Source organism: Parathielavia appendiculata (assembly GCF_033297405.1).
Source record: "Parathielavia appendiculata strain CBS 731.68 unplaced genomic scaffold N657scaffold_11, whole genome shotgun sequence".
NCBI lineage: Eukaryota > Fungi > Ascomycota > Sordariomycetes > Sordariales > Chaetomiaceae > Parathielavia > Parathielavia appendiculata.
The window spans coordinates 613,114-628,051 of NW_026944230.1; the positions used below are offsets into that span (position 1 = coordinate 613,114).

The window sequence follows — 14,938 nt, forward strand, 5'->3', positions numbered from 1 at the left end:
ACGGTGTCTCTACCAACTTTGGTCTACCCTACCGTCCTGGCTCTGGGTCCTCGGTATTAGTGTCTTGTATCAACGCGGAAGCGAAAACTCAACCACCTTGTCGGCTTCGGACTTTGTTTGTTTCAGAGCGCTGCGGGAATATCATCCAAGGTGACCCATACAGGCTCCAATTCCACATCCAAACGGTCCATCTGGGAGTCTGGCGATATAAGAGCACGTAGGAAAGGTGGGACAAGGCCTTTACGCTGCAATCCTACATTGACGTGAACATCCGGGCAGTGCACAAGAAGGAGAAACCATCTTGATGCAAATGGAATGGTTATGGAAGGTCGTTTGTGGCAGGCATGTCCAGGAAAACTACGAACTCAGGAGATTCATCTGCGAATGGCCTGGCCGCACCCGGGACTTCAACCGAAATTCGAACCTCACGGCACAAAAGCAGAAAGACCACATGGACGGTATGTTGTGCCGGGCAAAATGTTGCCAGGATAAGGTTTATACTGATCGAGAGTGGTTCGAGCACCAAGTCTACGCAAACTTTGTAGGAATGTTTATGTGATTACCTGCGATATACATACTGTGTTGAAGTATTGCCTTCTCTTCCGAATCTGTAAGTTTCCTCGAATTGGCATAGTGTTACATCGTCCAGCATTGTGTTGGAACCTGCAGGGCGATGACCGCTGAGATATGCGCTGGAAGAAGCTATTCCGAGTCAAAGCAGTGGATTGAATTGAAAAGGTGGTAAAGTGCTTGATTGACCATGCTGTTGATGGGCATGGGAGAGGACTAAGTACTGTAGGTAAGGAAGAGGGGTTGCAGTGCTGGCACCAATCAACCACCGAGGTCCGTTGAATGCAGTCATCAAGGCGGCTTCGTTCCGACACATTGCCTCTACAGCGACAGCGGGAGAGTTGTAGCCAGAACGTTGTAGATCTTAGCTGCAGCTCGAATACTAAGATTTTCATCATCTTTCTGAAGAGCTTCGAGGGCTGAGATCACTCTAGTTTCATTCGAAGTAGAAGGCATGATGAGTTGAGAAAATTGGTTTGAGAAGTTGAGGTGGCGCATCGCGTCGAAAAGTGCACCGCTCCAACGCTCGCTTATTGTACTGTGCCTATGTACTTGGTACCGTGAGATGTATGAGTCCCCAGGTTACAGCTCGTTAGGATCCGATTCATGACACTTGGAAGAATCGGAAACGAATCAGTAGGTTTCAATGTACTATGTCCAAGCGTCCTCAGTTCCCGTTTCGGTTATATAGGAGTCAATCTGGCATTTCATCCATCTCCGACGTAAAATGCTCCCAAGCTTCCCGTGCAACGTAGTCCGGCAGCATCCAACACATTACCCGTGTTGGACGTCGCTGTGTTATATCCTAAGCCACGTTGTCAGGAGAATACAAAAAAACTTCAACCTGAGCCACCCACCAAAACCAGTTCAACCAACTTTTCAGCTTGTTGCCTCAAGGCTATTTGATACCCTCCAGCGCGAGGTTAGAGTCGTCCGTGGCTCATTTCTTCTAGGAAGGACATGGCCTAAACTCCCGCCACCAAACCACCCATCTGCCCACCCAGATCTCCAATACCAGCCTCCACCAACCTCCACCCCTTCAACTCATCATCCCGGAGCAAGTCCTCATCTCCTTCAGCCCTGCCCTTGCCAAACTTCTCAATGTTCCACGTCTCGAGACCCCCAATGCCCCGGGTCTTCAACTCGGCGCCAAACTGTCGGAACACGTCGGCGCACAGCCGCTCGTACTCGCTGCGATCCTTCGGCCAGGCACCCAGCCGCTGCAAGGCGAGCTTCAGCAGGCGCATGTGCTGCGCGACGTGGGAGGCGGCCGCAGCAGCCGTCTGCTCTTGGTGCTGCTGCTGGTCGCGGGCTTGCTCCGCGGGGTGCTGGGCCTGCATGGGTGAGCCGGGCGGGTAATTGAACGAATGAGACCAATACGCTGCCATGCGGCCGTTTTCGGCGCCCGGGCTGGCGGCGCCGTCGGACATGTCGTCCATGAGCGGGCCAGCGCCGTCCATGCTGGCGTAGACCGGGTCAGTGAACACACGCAGGATGTTCTCGTGTAGGGCTGCGGCCTTCTTGTAGTAGCGGTTGGCCATCTCAGTCATGTTCGGCCGGTCGGCTTTGCGCCCGTGATGCGGCTGAGGCGGTTGCTGCCAGCCCTGCCCCTGCTGACAGCGCTGCGCCATGCCCGTGTAGAGCTTACCCAAGAGGACCGACATGCTCAGCGTGGCACCGTGCCGCGGGCCGTGGACCCGCTGACAGTTGTATACAATGTGTTCGGCTGTGCGAATCGCTTCAATCGAATAGCCAACTACCCATTGGGACAGGACGTAGCGCCGGGCTAGCGGGAAGGTTACGGCAGGGGGCCACTCGCGCTGGGCCTCGCGGCTCGTCCATAATCTTTTCAGCAGGGACGCGAGCGTCTTCCAATCCTCCTGGTCGCCGACCAGCCCGATCAGCCGGCTAAGGTGCGCCAGGTCCAGCTTGGCGAGATTGATTTTCATGACGTCGAGCAGCACGTGGAGCACATCGTGGACGATTTTCTTGGAGGTCTGGAGGAGCTTTTGCTTTGCTGCCGCGTCGGGTTCCTTGACCGCCGCCGGTGAAGGCGGCTCGTGCCCTACCACCGCCATGCCCATGTTGAGCACGAGTTTGGTCATGGTGGGAGTGTGGTACGCGTCTTTGTGAGCCTTGATGTAGTGGAAGCACGCCTCGGCCAGGTCGCAGGCCTCCTGGAAGCAGCCGCTGTTTCGCAACTGGGCGACACGCGCATTGCCCATGATGCCGACACTCCGGACCACGTCGTCTGACTTATAAGTGCCGAAGTGGTCGAGGAGGCTCTGTAAGAAGAGCTTTGTCTGGCGCGCGGACAGTTCCCCGGACAGATTGAGGCGTTTCACCTCAGTTTCGCTGAACCAGCGACTGAAGCGCTCGAACATGTGAGCCGCGATCTGCTTGCGGTCACAACTCGTAAGGTGGCGATAAAGCAGGGCCGAAACCACCAGCACGTCATTGAAGCTGGCGCCAGACTTGGGAGCGATGACCGTGCGGAACTCGCTGAAGTAGCCATATTGTGTCGTCAGAGCGGTCAGGGTCTCGACCAGAGGGGCTGAGCTGCGCCGGAGGCAGTGCTCTAGCTGGGCTAGGAAGACCAAACTCTCGCGACCGCAGGACGAGAGATCGAAGGCGGCGTGCGCAACGGTGGACATGTCCTTGATGACAACTTGGCGGTAGATCTCATCGGCGAGCTCGGTCGCCCTTTGCACCTGGTTTATGGCGACGTAGCTGGATGCGATAGTTGAGGCGGCCGCGATAAGCTGCGTCGACGATGTTTTGGTTTTGGTCAACAGGACGTTGACGGTGGTTTCCTGGAGCTCCTGGGTGGCCTTCTCGAATTGGTTGTGATGGCTGTAGAAGCTCACAAACTGCGTCACCTGGGACAGCGACTCTTCATGTGCCCATCCGTGCGTCTCCCGAACGGAGGTGATGCGCTTCCGCAGAACTTGCTCGGCGCGGTCGACCTGGGACGGTGAGACGTCGGTTATGTCCAAAACCTCCATGCTCTCAATCGCTTGCAGCTCGTGCAAAATCTCCAGGTTGGCCATGATCTCCTGGCGGTCAATCCCGTCCGGCTGTAGTTGGAGCAACGTCTCGTACAAGTCAATGGCCTGCGCTTCCGTGGTTTTGGATTCCTGGCAGATCGTAGCCAGCGCGAGCGTAGCGTGGATGGTGACGGTCGCCGTGGGGCCGTACACTTGCATGCACTGCGTCTGATACTGGGTTGTGATGTTGTGCAACACCTGGAAGGACGACCGAACGCTCCGCAGACAGTCGATGTAGCGATCGAAGCACTCGCGCACCCATCGTTCGTCCTTAAATCTAGGACTGGTCTTGGGATCCGCCAGAAACGTGGCGAAGAGCTTGCCATAATAGGGCAGAGCGTCAGAGAACATGCCCCTGGTCCACAACTCCGTTGCAACAATAGTGATCGGCTCAAGTGCCTCCAAGGGGGTTGTGTCCGAGTCCTTGGTCAGCGAATGAACAATCCTCTTGTAGTACTCGATGAACACGGGCCGAGGACGCGTTAACTCGGCCAGCTCCCGCAGCGTCTCGATGACGGTCGGATGCCGGTCACCGTAGTGCGCCGTGTAGTCGTCCAGCATCTCCTGCCACACGACAATTGCCGGCTCCTGCTGCGAGGTGCGGCGGTAGAAGGTGATCAGTTCGCGAGTGGCGCGTTCCCGCATCTTGTCGCCAACCGGGCGGCCCGACCTCAGCGAAAGGTATAGGCGCACTCGCATGTCCTCTTCCTGTGCCGGACGCCGCCGTGCACGGTAGCACTCGGCCAGCCGCCCGGCAAGCTGGACACACTTTTCAACGTGCCTGTCGGCTAACGTGACGTCCAGCACGTTGGCTGCGAACAGGGAGGGCCACATGCCACGGAGCGCTTTCTTGATGACGCGGGTAGCGTCATGCCACCGGTGCGCCGAGATGTAACGCGAGATGAGCTGGGTTGTGGCAGTTAGGGTCGCTTGACTGACGGTGCTGAAGGAGTTTGAGGACTCAACCACCATCTCTTCGATCGTGGTTTCCGACACCACTATCTCGGACGAGCTGGCCATCTTCTGCACCTCCTGCGAGGTGACCTGGAGGCTCTGCTGCAGGGACTCGTAGGCCGACGTCTGTGTGCGGTCGGTAGCGCGGTAGTACTCCGCACAATGTTTGAAGACGGACAACGCCACCGACGAGAGCCCAACAGATCTCATCATGTGCGCCACGCGGGTCAGCAACGCCGCCGAGGTCTCGGTGACGACGGAGGTGCTCGTCCGGCTGTACTCCTCCCAGACGCTGACCAAGACGGCCGAAGCCTCGGCTGTTCGCTTCCGTTTCTGCAAAAACTCTGCGTAGCTCAACAACGCTCGTAGACCCGTATCGGCCCAGACGTCGACATCATGCGCTCGGTGTCCACGGCTGAGACGCAGCAACAATTCGAGGTAAAGCCGCTCGGCCAGGTCGAAATGGCCTGCTGCCACCGCCTGCTCGGCTTCTTGTTGGACCTGGATGAAACCAGAGGCCTGGGTGCTTTCGATCAGAATATCATGCTCTTCGACATCGATGTGTATCATTCCGCCGTCAGGCTCGGCGGGGAGGGCCCCCAGCGGGTGCAGGTTGACGAGCAAACCGGGGCTGCCGCCCGCGTCCGGCTTCTCACTGATTATATTCTGGATCTCCTGGCTGAGCTGTTCCGCCTTGCTGTCATCTCCGAGAGTCTGATAGTGTTCGACTACCTGCCGCAAGAGGTTGCTGACCTGCATCGACATGCTGCCAAACTGCGTGCTGTAGCACTCCAGGAGAATCTCAAAGACCTGCTCCCGCCTGCTCATGACTTCAGTCCTGTCGCCGGTCACCTTGGGTCCTGTCATTTGGATGTAAGTACTGGCCATATGCATGGTCACGTTGTGGCTCGGGCCTAGAAGCTGGTGGCTGATGGAGGCGGCCTCGAAGAAAAGGGGAGCCGCCTTGTCCAGGTCATTGACCTGCTGATACAAGATGGCCAGGAAGATGATGGACTGCAGTGTCAGGGGGCTCTTCCCTTTGAAGAGTTCGCGGTGTATGTTTGCAATGATGGTTTGGTAGGCTAACAGGACGGGCTTAGGCTTGTGCTCCCAAAGGCTTGCCTGAAGGAGGACGGCCGTGACGGTGCCGGGGTACACATGCGCGAATGCTCTGGCCGCCCCTGTGTCGCCCTCACGAACGAAGACATCGGTCTTCCTCAGGTGCACAGGCCAATACCGCACGGCGAAGTGCAGCAGTGGATACTTGTTCAGCAGGTTGCCCGTATCGTGGATATTCAGGGGCGTTACGGACGGCTCGTGCTGCTCCTTAACCACCGTCTTGACGTACAGCAGGAGGCGTGCCGTGAGGTCGGCGTGGAGGTCATCCACGGCGGAGAGCATTTGCGGAAGCAATTCGCGCAATGAGGAACGAATGAGCCCGTGACGGATGTATACGAGGCCGTCGTGGAGGGAGTAGAGCTCTTCCACCGGCTTCAAAACCGCCATCGCGTCGATGCGCTTGTCGAGCATGTTGCCCTTGGCGACCTGGATGGATGCGAGCGTCTCGAGCTCCCTTGGCGACAGGGGACGCTCGGCAATGGTGAGCCAAGCTAGCATGAACTTCGCGCCATCGGTTATGTCTGGGTTCTGCATGAAGTAGTAGACGAGGTTGTTGACAGACATGGGGGGTTTCTTCTCGACGATGGTTTCGACAGCGTGGCGGAACTTATTATCGCCAATTTCGCGGCGCAGTCGGGCAGTGATCAGCCTCGCCCGGAGGAAGGAGCCGGCCGAGGCGTCCGTAAGCCGCGTGATGGTGGACTCTCTCTCAAATTCGTCCATTGTGGAGAACTCCTTCTTTGAATCCAAGGTAGTCCGGATAACGGCCATGATGTCGTCGAACACTAGGTCGTTGTCCATTTGGACCCTTGTGCACCCGGGCCCAACCGCCTGTTTCTCGCTGCCGAGCGCGACAAGTCGCATATTGTTGCCTTGTTCTATTGCCCTGGTCAGCCGCTTGAGCAGGGCCGCCTCGCCGCATAAGGCCTCGTCAATGCCGTCGACGACCATGATGAGCTCGCGGGCGCCGTGCTGAGGAGACGCAAGTGTGCTTTCCACTGCGGCCCAAAGTATGTTATCGTACTCCTCATGGGCTGTGGCATGCTTGCTGCGATGATAGGCATCGCGAAAGTGCCGAAGGAGTTGGACATTGCCGATGCGCTTCTCAAATAGCTGGCCAAGGATAGCTCTGGCAACCGCCCTAGCCGAGGATTCGGCTGGGATGGTACTGCCTGATAAGGAGGCACACGACCACGGTCAGTCACAATATAGAACCGACTTCTGAGGTGGTGAAGGGGACATACTGATAGGGACGAATAAAGCATCGTAACGGACTCCCGAGATTGGCCGTTGGAGGTAATCGACTATGACGGAGGACACGACGCTCTTCCCAGAGCCCAGCTTGCCAGCGATGGAAAGGATCTTGTCCTGGCCTTTGAGAAAGCGTGTCAGATGGGAGCCAACCCAAAGGCAGGTCCGTTCCTCGCGGTCGTAGGCCAGCAGCGAGGCGCTGACCGCAACATCCGTAAGGACCGGGTCTTCGGGAGCGAGCCAAGCTTTGATGGGGTTGATGTCGGAGACTTAGGCACGTATGTCAGCCACGAGCGGCATAGAATGGAAGCGTGAGTGTTTGAAGCTCCGAAAAGAGTGGAAATAAAAACAAGAGGGAAAAAAGGAGGTGGGGAACTAATAGCAATTCGTACCTTCATCGGAACCCATGCCTTCGTTAGCCGCTTGGTGACACCACATGGAAGAGGCGATGTCATCGCAACGCTCACGGAAAGACTTGATTTGTGACGAGAAAGTGCTGTGAATATTGATGGAGACGGGTCGGCCTGATTTGTCGCTGATCGCTTCGTAAAATTTGATTGCCACGCTGGCGACCAGCGTGACCAAATCAGACAGGGCCAAGGTAAGCTGCTCTACGATCTCCTGCGAGACGCCAAAGAGTTCGACCCGCTCCAACAGGTTGACCAAGGGGATGGAGTTGATGTACAGGAATCCGAACAGGGTCATCAGGGCCGAGTTGTTCTCCTTGCCGAGCTGCAAGACCAGAGTACACCGAAATTAGAATCGTTCACTTCCAGGCGACAATCGAAATGGGGACCGAGCACGCAAGAATAATAACATATAGGCCGCGTGCCAGTGACATACCTCGAGCAGGATAGCACAATAGCCATAGGCTAGATGGGCTGCCAAATGGGTGTCCCCAACAAGCTCTCTGAGGCCCATCTCAAACGAGTGGAGGCGCTCGACGAACAAATGAGCCCACGACAACACCTTATCGTAACTGCTGCCCTCGGGCGGCAGGTACGTGAATCGCTGGGTCCCAATCCAGTCGCGGATCGAGTCGTACGTGTAGCTCTGGAGCCGAGCCGACAGATTGTTATCCAACTCATGAGCGCTGCGCAGTTTGAGCGCTTCTACCACCTTCGATATGTTGGAAGGTCCTCGCGGCATTTGAGCGGTCTCCGACGGTCTCTGGGACAAGGTCTGCCGCTCAGCGAGCGTGTGCGGATGAGCCAACGAGGCCATGTTGGATACAACCGAGGCCGGTGCCATGATAAGATATTGGTGGGCCGTATTGATGCCTAGAGACGAGTCGCTGAGTATTTCTCTCGAGGGAAAAGCGGCTTGCGGTGGACAGGGACAGCAGCTCGGAAACTTAAACTCATTATGTCGCAAGGCGGTTGATTGACTTGATGCAAACATGACGAAAAAGAACGACCCCAGGGGGCAGATTTCATCATTCTTTGCATAACATGACGAAACAGACGCGGCGTGAACGGCATGTGATTGTGCGGAGACATGTCATCGACTCATCGTCCTAAGTCGGTTTGGAGACCATCTCCTAGGGGCTTGTCAAGGATGAAGGTTGACGTCAAGGCGAAAAAAAGATAGTAGGACAAAGACGGCGAGAGACATGATAGACCAATCTCTGTTCTTATCAACACTGAAGAGGCCGAGGCTGGTTCGGACAGACTGAGGCGGTGGTGATGTGGGTTCGAGATCATAAGCGTGTCGGAGAGGCAGAGCATTCAAAAGTAATCTAGTTAGTTATGGCATCGTTGTGCTTTCCCACAATCTCGAACTCGTAGGCAGTCCAAGCAAATGAGACCGTGTCCCGTCTTCACTTGACCCTGGTTTCGCATCCGGTCGCGTACTCGAACGGTATGCTGTAGTTTCAAGGAGAAATGTGCTTGGAAATAACAAAGGGAATTGAAGACTCAACAGCAACCAGCTTCAGGACACTAGGCTTGCATTTCTTCCTACCACGGGCAAGCGTGGTTTCGCTCGGCACGGGTTTTATAATCAAGAGTATAAATGATCAGTCCACAAGCCTGAACCACCCTTTCTGTTAATTACATGCGGCATGATAAGCTCAACTATCTTATTATTAGGTAGAATCCCAATCTCGTGTCCGACAAAAGTTAGTTCTGGCGGAGATAACCAGTAGGCGATACAATTATCCGGTACTAACAACAGATCAGTGTCAACGTCGTGCGCTTAGGACTGCGTGTCCCTACATGGACGTTTAGTTTCGGAAATACCAACATCACGTAAAGAACAGGTAAAATTAGAGCCTCCGACGAGGTTGTATGAAACCACAACAGCGCTGCAGACAACAGATTGTCTCCGTCGGAGGGGTGGGTGAAGAAATGGAAGAAACAGAATATAAAAAAAAAAAAGAAGAAGGGAAGAAATATGGAGAGAAAGAAAAGAAAGAAGGAAAAAAGCCAGGAGCAAGGGCAGAAAGCGGAACAAAGAAGACCACATACAACAAAGCCAGCTCGACACTACCGTAGACAGTCGCCTTGAGCGTGAGGTCAACCTTGAGGTCGAGGTCCAACTGAAGCCTGACGGTTTCTTTCTTGTCGGCGCGCTTCTTCATCATGTTCTTGGGCACATGCTTGCTCGGATCGAGGTCGTCCGTCGCCGGATTGGCGTCCCGTGGAGCAATCGCGCGGTCATCGTTTGTGTCTTGTCCAGATCCCGAGTGGCCTTCATTCTCGCTTTCCTCGCCCTCTGTTGCGGGGCGATTGTACTCTGGTGAATGTGACATTATCGAGACGGCTAAGCTGCGTTGCAACGAAAATCAAAGAGCAAGATTGTCCATTCGTCAGGACTGGTAAGTTGTTAAGTGAGTAACTCCAGAACTAGCAGCCCTTTGACGCGGCCAAAGTACTGTATATAAAGCAGCAACTGGCCGGGATGGTGGCCAAAAGCACCGGTGGTGATGTAGGAGGCAATGATTGAGGTCCATTATCGGACGATGGCGCGGCCGTACGACCTTGATCTGATAAGATTGTGGTGATTCCATCAATGACCTGCTTCACCATCCTCCCTGCATGGCGGCGGATAACGTCATGCTCCTTCGGAGTTGTAACCAGCAACTGGAACATAAGTACGTCTCAGTGAGTGCCAGAACTCCTGCCATGGGCCGTCTTAGCAATCATAGAACAGGCAACATGAAGATGACTCGGTAGAAAAACAACACTCTCAAATTTGTGCCCGGCTCGTTATGGTAGGCATACGAGGCACATGTCGGCTGACGCTGCTCGATGGGTCCGTTCTGTAGGTCCGTGGCGAGTCTGCAGGCTCGAGGAGTGGGCGCATGAGGTCTCGGACCGGGGGCCTCTCGGATCGGGCCCCATCATGCACAATTTGCTGTGGGAGCAACAAGGCGCGTTGAGTGCAGGCGGCAAAGGCCGAAGCCACCAATGGAGTTGATCGCTGTGCAATGAGATCTCGAACTGATTGCCATGCCGAGACTCGAGCATGGAGGACAATCCCAACCCTGGTTTGTCCGTTAGCGTGGCACCTGGTGGTAAAAAATGGGTCAAAAAAATAATGTACAACAAGAAGAATAAAAGAGGAGAGAAGTCAAAAATAATAGAATAAGAAGATAACACGAGGAAGAGGGAGAGGAAAGAAGGAAAGAAGAACTAGAAGTGAAAGAAGATGAGGTGTCCTCTGTGATACCTACTACGTAAGTTCCACGCTAACGACAAACCGGGGTTGAAACATATCACAACTGAATTGCAGTGGCCTTGCAGTGTCTCGAGTTTGAACACATGCCTTTCTGCCGATGGATGGATGAGGTCTCCAACTCGGCAAGGCTGAGTGTCATCGACTCTCAAGCGCTGTAGCCCCACAAAAACGCCCCGCGGCTGCCCCACTCACCTTTTGTCCTCAGCTGTAGAGTAATAATGCCGACCCGATGACATGGAGTGACTTCTTCCTTCCTGCCATTACCCGCACCGCCGTCCGTCCAGCCCGCACCGATCCGGATGGCTCCGCAACGAAAGACACTCACTACTCCCAAAAAGACGGCTGCCAAGGGCAAAACAAAAACGGCCGACGGCAAGACATCTAAGGGCACCGCACAGAGGACGACGCTCTCGGTGCCGATACTTCGACTGCCCGCCGAGATCATACTGCTCATCGACGACCTGCTCGACATTCAAGATCGGCTGGCCCTTGCACGAGCAAATCGCCGCTTTCACTCACTCATCAATCCCGTCCTCTATCGCGACAATGTCAGGCTGGCGAACGCCTCGTCCCTCTTCTGGGGCGCCGAGCACGGCCAGTTGGGCACCCTCAAGCACGCACTGGCCGCCGGCGCCAATTTGAATACTCTGGGACCTCTACCGCGGAAGGCTGGCGACAGAGACGACGCCGCTCCGGGTATTGATAACACGGACAACGACGGCGACGGCGATGCTGGAGCTGCAACTGACCTGTTTGAAGAAGCCGACCCGCATCAACCACAATGTACCGCGCTGCACCTCGCTGCCAAGAGCGGTCATCGCGAGATAGTCGAGTGGCTCCTCGACAACGGAGCCGACATCGACGCACCGTCCTTCCGCGTTTGCGATTGCCAGACCCTTAAATCTGCGAGGCACCCTTCGCGCCGTCTCCCCGAATGGCCTCGGTGGCACGCTCTACACACAGCCATGTGCAACCAGGAACGGGCCGTCGCCGAGTTGCTGATCTTCCGCGGCGCCTCGCTCGATCTAGACGCATCTCCCGGGCACAATCATACAGCGCTACACTCAGCCGCCGCCCACGGCCTGGTGCCAATCATCAAGCTGTTGGCGCTGAACAACATCAACCTCGACGTCAACCAGCGTGATGCCTGGGATAATACGGCCTTACACTATGTGGCGGAAATATGGAGCCCGCGCGACTCTGCCGACATCCGAGACACGATTACAAAGCTTCTTGCTCTGGGCGCTGACATTGAGGCTCATAACGATGTTGGCCACACTCCTCTACTCAACGCATGTTTCAGAGGCAACTATGCGGTAGCGCACCGGCTGGTCAGCATTGGCGCCAACCCAGATCCGCACCGGCACATCCCCAACTTCCGAGACTACCGTCCGCTATACTACTGCATGCTGCCGCGCTCCGAGTTCTTCGACATGGACGAGGCGCCCGTCAAGCACGACGAGTTCGAGGGCAACCGTGTGACGCTCATCAAGGCCCTGGTCGACGCCGGCGCCGACGTAAATGCCCGCTTCGACAAGCGCGGACATCGAAGCCTGACACCGCTTATGCTCGCCTGTGAGCTGGCCGAGCCACGAGCGGTCGCCGTGCTGGTCCAATGCGGCGCCGAGATTAACGCGCAGGACCGCAACGGGCGGACTGCACTGTGCTATGCCGTGACAGTGAGGGTCGACCATCGAGGAGAGGTGCCCGAGATTGCGTCCATCATGCTGAAACACGGCGCCCGCATGGACATTGAAGAGGAGCCCAATTGCAGTCCTCTCGACACGGCAGTCAAGCATATAAAGTGGGCAGACGACGATGTGCTCGAAGCGATGCTGAGCGTGGCGGACAAAACGAACTTTACGCAGGCGAAGCTCAAGGAGGCTCTGAAAACATGCGCTTCGAGCGGGAACCACAAGGCATTGAAGCTCCTGCTCGACTTTGCCCACCGGGTGTACAAGGTTACGGATGCAGACGTGAAAGACTACCTATGCCGCATCATCGAGCAGACGGACCCGTGGAACCAGATTGAGACGTTTACTTGCATGCTGGATTTTGGACGGCAGGTCTACACCAACGAGATGCTGCTTCTCAAGACCATCATGCAGCGGAACCGGGAATTGAGCCTGGCCGTCATGTTGCGTGGCGTTTTGGTCAGCGAGCCTAGATTCCATGGCGGCCAGACATACCTGCATCTCGCATGCCAATGGGGCGACACTGGGGTCATCAACGCTCTCTTGGAGCGCGGGGCCGACGTCAACGTCTTTGACCGCGAGCTGCGCACACCCCTATCGATAGCCGTGATGGAAAACGACCCTGCCACTGCCGTGGCACTAATGAAAGAGGTCGCCGACCCATTCCTCGTGCCGCCAGATAAGCTTCTCCAGGAACTCTATGACGAAGACGAAGAGGAGTGGCGCTTCGTCAAGCGCCGCTACCTCACCGCCTTTGACCTCGCCATCCGCGAGGACCGCGTCGAGATCGTCCGGGACATGCTCGCGCGCTTCGCGCTCCCCGAAATCCCGCCGAAAACAAGATTCAGCTACGTCCACCGCGCCGCGCAGAACCCGAACCCGGCCATTCTCAAGCTGCTCCTCGAGAAGGGCGCCAGCCCTGTCGGCGGCGTGGGCTGCCCCAACCCGCCGGTCGTGGCCCTGATCCGGCGCGTGTGGGACCAACCGCGGCTGCCGGACAATGCCGTCGCGCTGCTGCAGACGGCCAAGGTAATGCTCGACAAGTGTGGTGACCAGACGCCGTGGGACCTGATCACCGAGATTGCCATGCCAGAGGGTGAGGAGGATCCGCAGAGGGCCGAGGTACGCAGAGTCGTCATGCGCGAGCTCCGGGTCGGGTGCCTGTTTGAGGGAGACACGGGCGAGCCCATCATCCACATCAGCGCGATTCTCCCTGAGGATGTGTTGCGTCGGATGGGGTTGAAGGGGACGGATCATGAGGAGTTCTATGATTGAGTAGGATACGGATCATCCGGAAGTAATCAACTGAAGACGGAGTTGGGTTTCCTTTTTTTCTGCTTCTTGTTTTTCCACTTGCATGGGTCAGATTTTTTTCCTCTTTTCTATTTTTTTTTTTTTGTTTGGTTGGTTGAGTTAGCTCACATCATGGTTCGGAATGCAAAGGTACGATACTGCTCGGCGTACTGTGTTGGTTTCTGGAATGGGGAAGGGGATACTAGGTCAGTATTTATCATGTTGTTGTGGTTTGCTACGGTGATAAGATTGAGGGCGGCATCATCTGGGTGAATTTGGATCCGTACAGTATATAACGTGCATGATAAGCGAGTGTGCCACTTTCCAAACAACAAACTATCTTCGATTGCAACACATCATCAACATTTAGAAAAGTACTAAGATTACATTAGAAACAGGCTGAATCAGATAATTCTACAGCCTCCTGGCAAGTGCGGGCATTATGGCCACGCTTGCCGCACGCACCACAGCACCGAACCTTCGTACGAGTCCCCCTTGTGCCACTACCATCCTGCTGCGTTTCTTGCACTCTATCCCCAACCACAGCCTTTTAGTCTAGTAGATCCTTAGCATCTTGCACATTAAGAGATCCTCCGGGTTGTACGCGTGTTTTTCTGGCCCTCCGGCGCTTGCTTAATGTCTCGTTAGCCTTCCGAAGTGAGGCGTTATCTGCACGAAGGAGAGCCACTTGGTGTATCACAGCCATTGTCCTCTTGGTCAGCTGGTCCACAGCAGCCAAAATTGACGTCGGGGAGCTATTCTGATGGTGGGCAATACGAGTCTTAATGAGCGTTAATTGCGATTCGGCTTCTGGGAGGTTGTATAGTGTGTGGAAGACCCAGGGTCATACAGTGCTAGACAGCGTGACCCCAACCGGACACCCCCTGCAACCGGACATGCCGATTGTCATCACCCACCCAAGCACACCACCTCCAACACCACCTTTCTTACTCAGTTCTTCTTCAAATTTGTTCAAACTAAGATCATGGCAAACCTCAGAGAGCAGTGTATCCAATCCGCGCTTCAGAATATCCAGGATAGCGTTTCCTTGCGTATAGCGTCGAGGCGATGGAATATCCCGAGGGCGACGCTGTCCGACCACGTACACGGAGCAGGAACGCGTCGCGAGAGCCAGATTCCAGGCCAGCGGCTCTCTCCCTTATAGGAGAGCTTCGTCGCCGACTGGGCTATCAACGAGGAAAGCGCTGGTAGAGCTCCGAGTCGTCGTCTACTTATAGCTTTTGCTGAAGCAGTACTAGCCGAGGGCGGAGATCATCGTCCTCTTAGAGCACGATGGGTAGACCGTTTTTTACAACGTAATCCTACAGT

General features: G+C 55.6%; 3 protein-coding genes across 3 annotated transcripts; 2 read left to right on the forward strand and 1 right to left on the reverse strand.

The window, feature by feature from the left end:
* Nucleotides 1–1,124: 1,124 nt before the first annotated feature.
* N657DRAFT_623114 (uncharacterized protein) lies at nt 1,125–8,090 on the reverse strand (the record flags this gene model as incomplete). Its single annotated transcript, XM_062790674.1, has 4 exons — nt 1,125–6,858; nt 6,931–7,210; nt 7,334–7,673; nt 7,785–8,090. 4 exons carry the CDS (start codon nt 8,088–8,090, stop codon nt 1,536–1,538), a joined length of 6,249 nt encoding a protein of 2,082 aa, XP_062645440.1. The 3' UTR covers nt 1,125–1,535.
* A 2,758-nt stretch (nt 8,091–10,848) lies between these two features.
* N657DRAFT_665429 (ankyrin) lies at nt 10,849–13,591 on the forward strand (the record flags this gene model as incomplete). The annotated part of the gene is made up of 2 exons (XM_062795288.1): nt 10,849–13,438; nt 13,562–13,591. The coding sequence occupies exons 1-2, from the start codon at nt 10,922–10,924 to the stop codon at nt 13,589–13,591; spliced, it is 2,547 nt and encodes an 848-aa protein (XP_062645441.1). The 5' UTR covers nt 10,849–10,921.
* An 827-nt stretch (nt 13,592–14,418) lies between these two features.
* N657DRAFT_647858 (uncharacterized protein) lies at nt 14,419–14,898 on the forward strand. Its single transcript, XM_062793404.1, has one exon. The coding sequence runs from the start codon at nt 14,595–14,597 to the stop codon at nt 14,772–14,774; it is 180 nt and encodes a 59-aa protein (XP_062645442.1). The 5' UTR covers nt 14,419–14,594; the 3' UTR covers nt 14,775–14,898.
* The last annotated feature ends 40 nt before the right edge of the window (nt 14,899–14,938 follow it).

What these genes read in the sequence shown, in the direction of transcription:
- N657DRAFT_647858 (XM_062793404.1), top strand. Translation starts at nt 14,595, where the DNA reads ATGGCAAACCTCAGAGAGCAGTGTATCCAATCCGCGCTTCAGAATATC.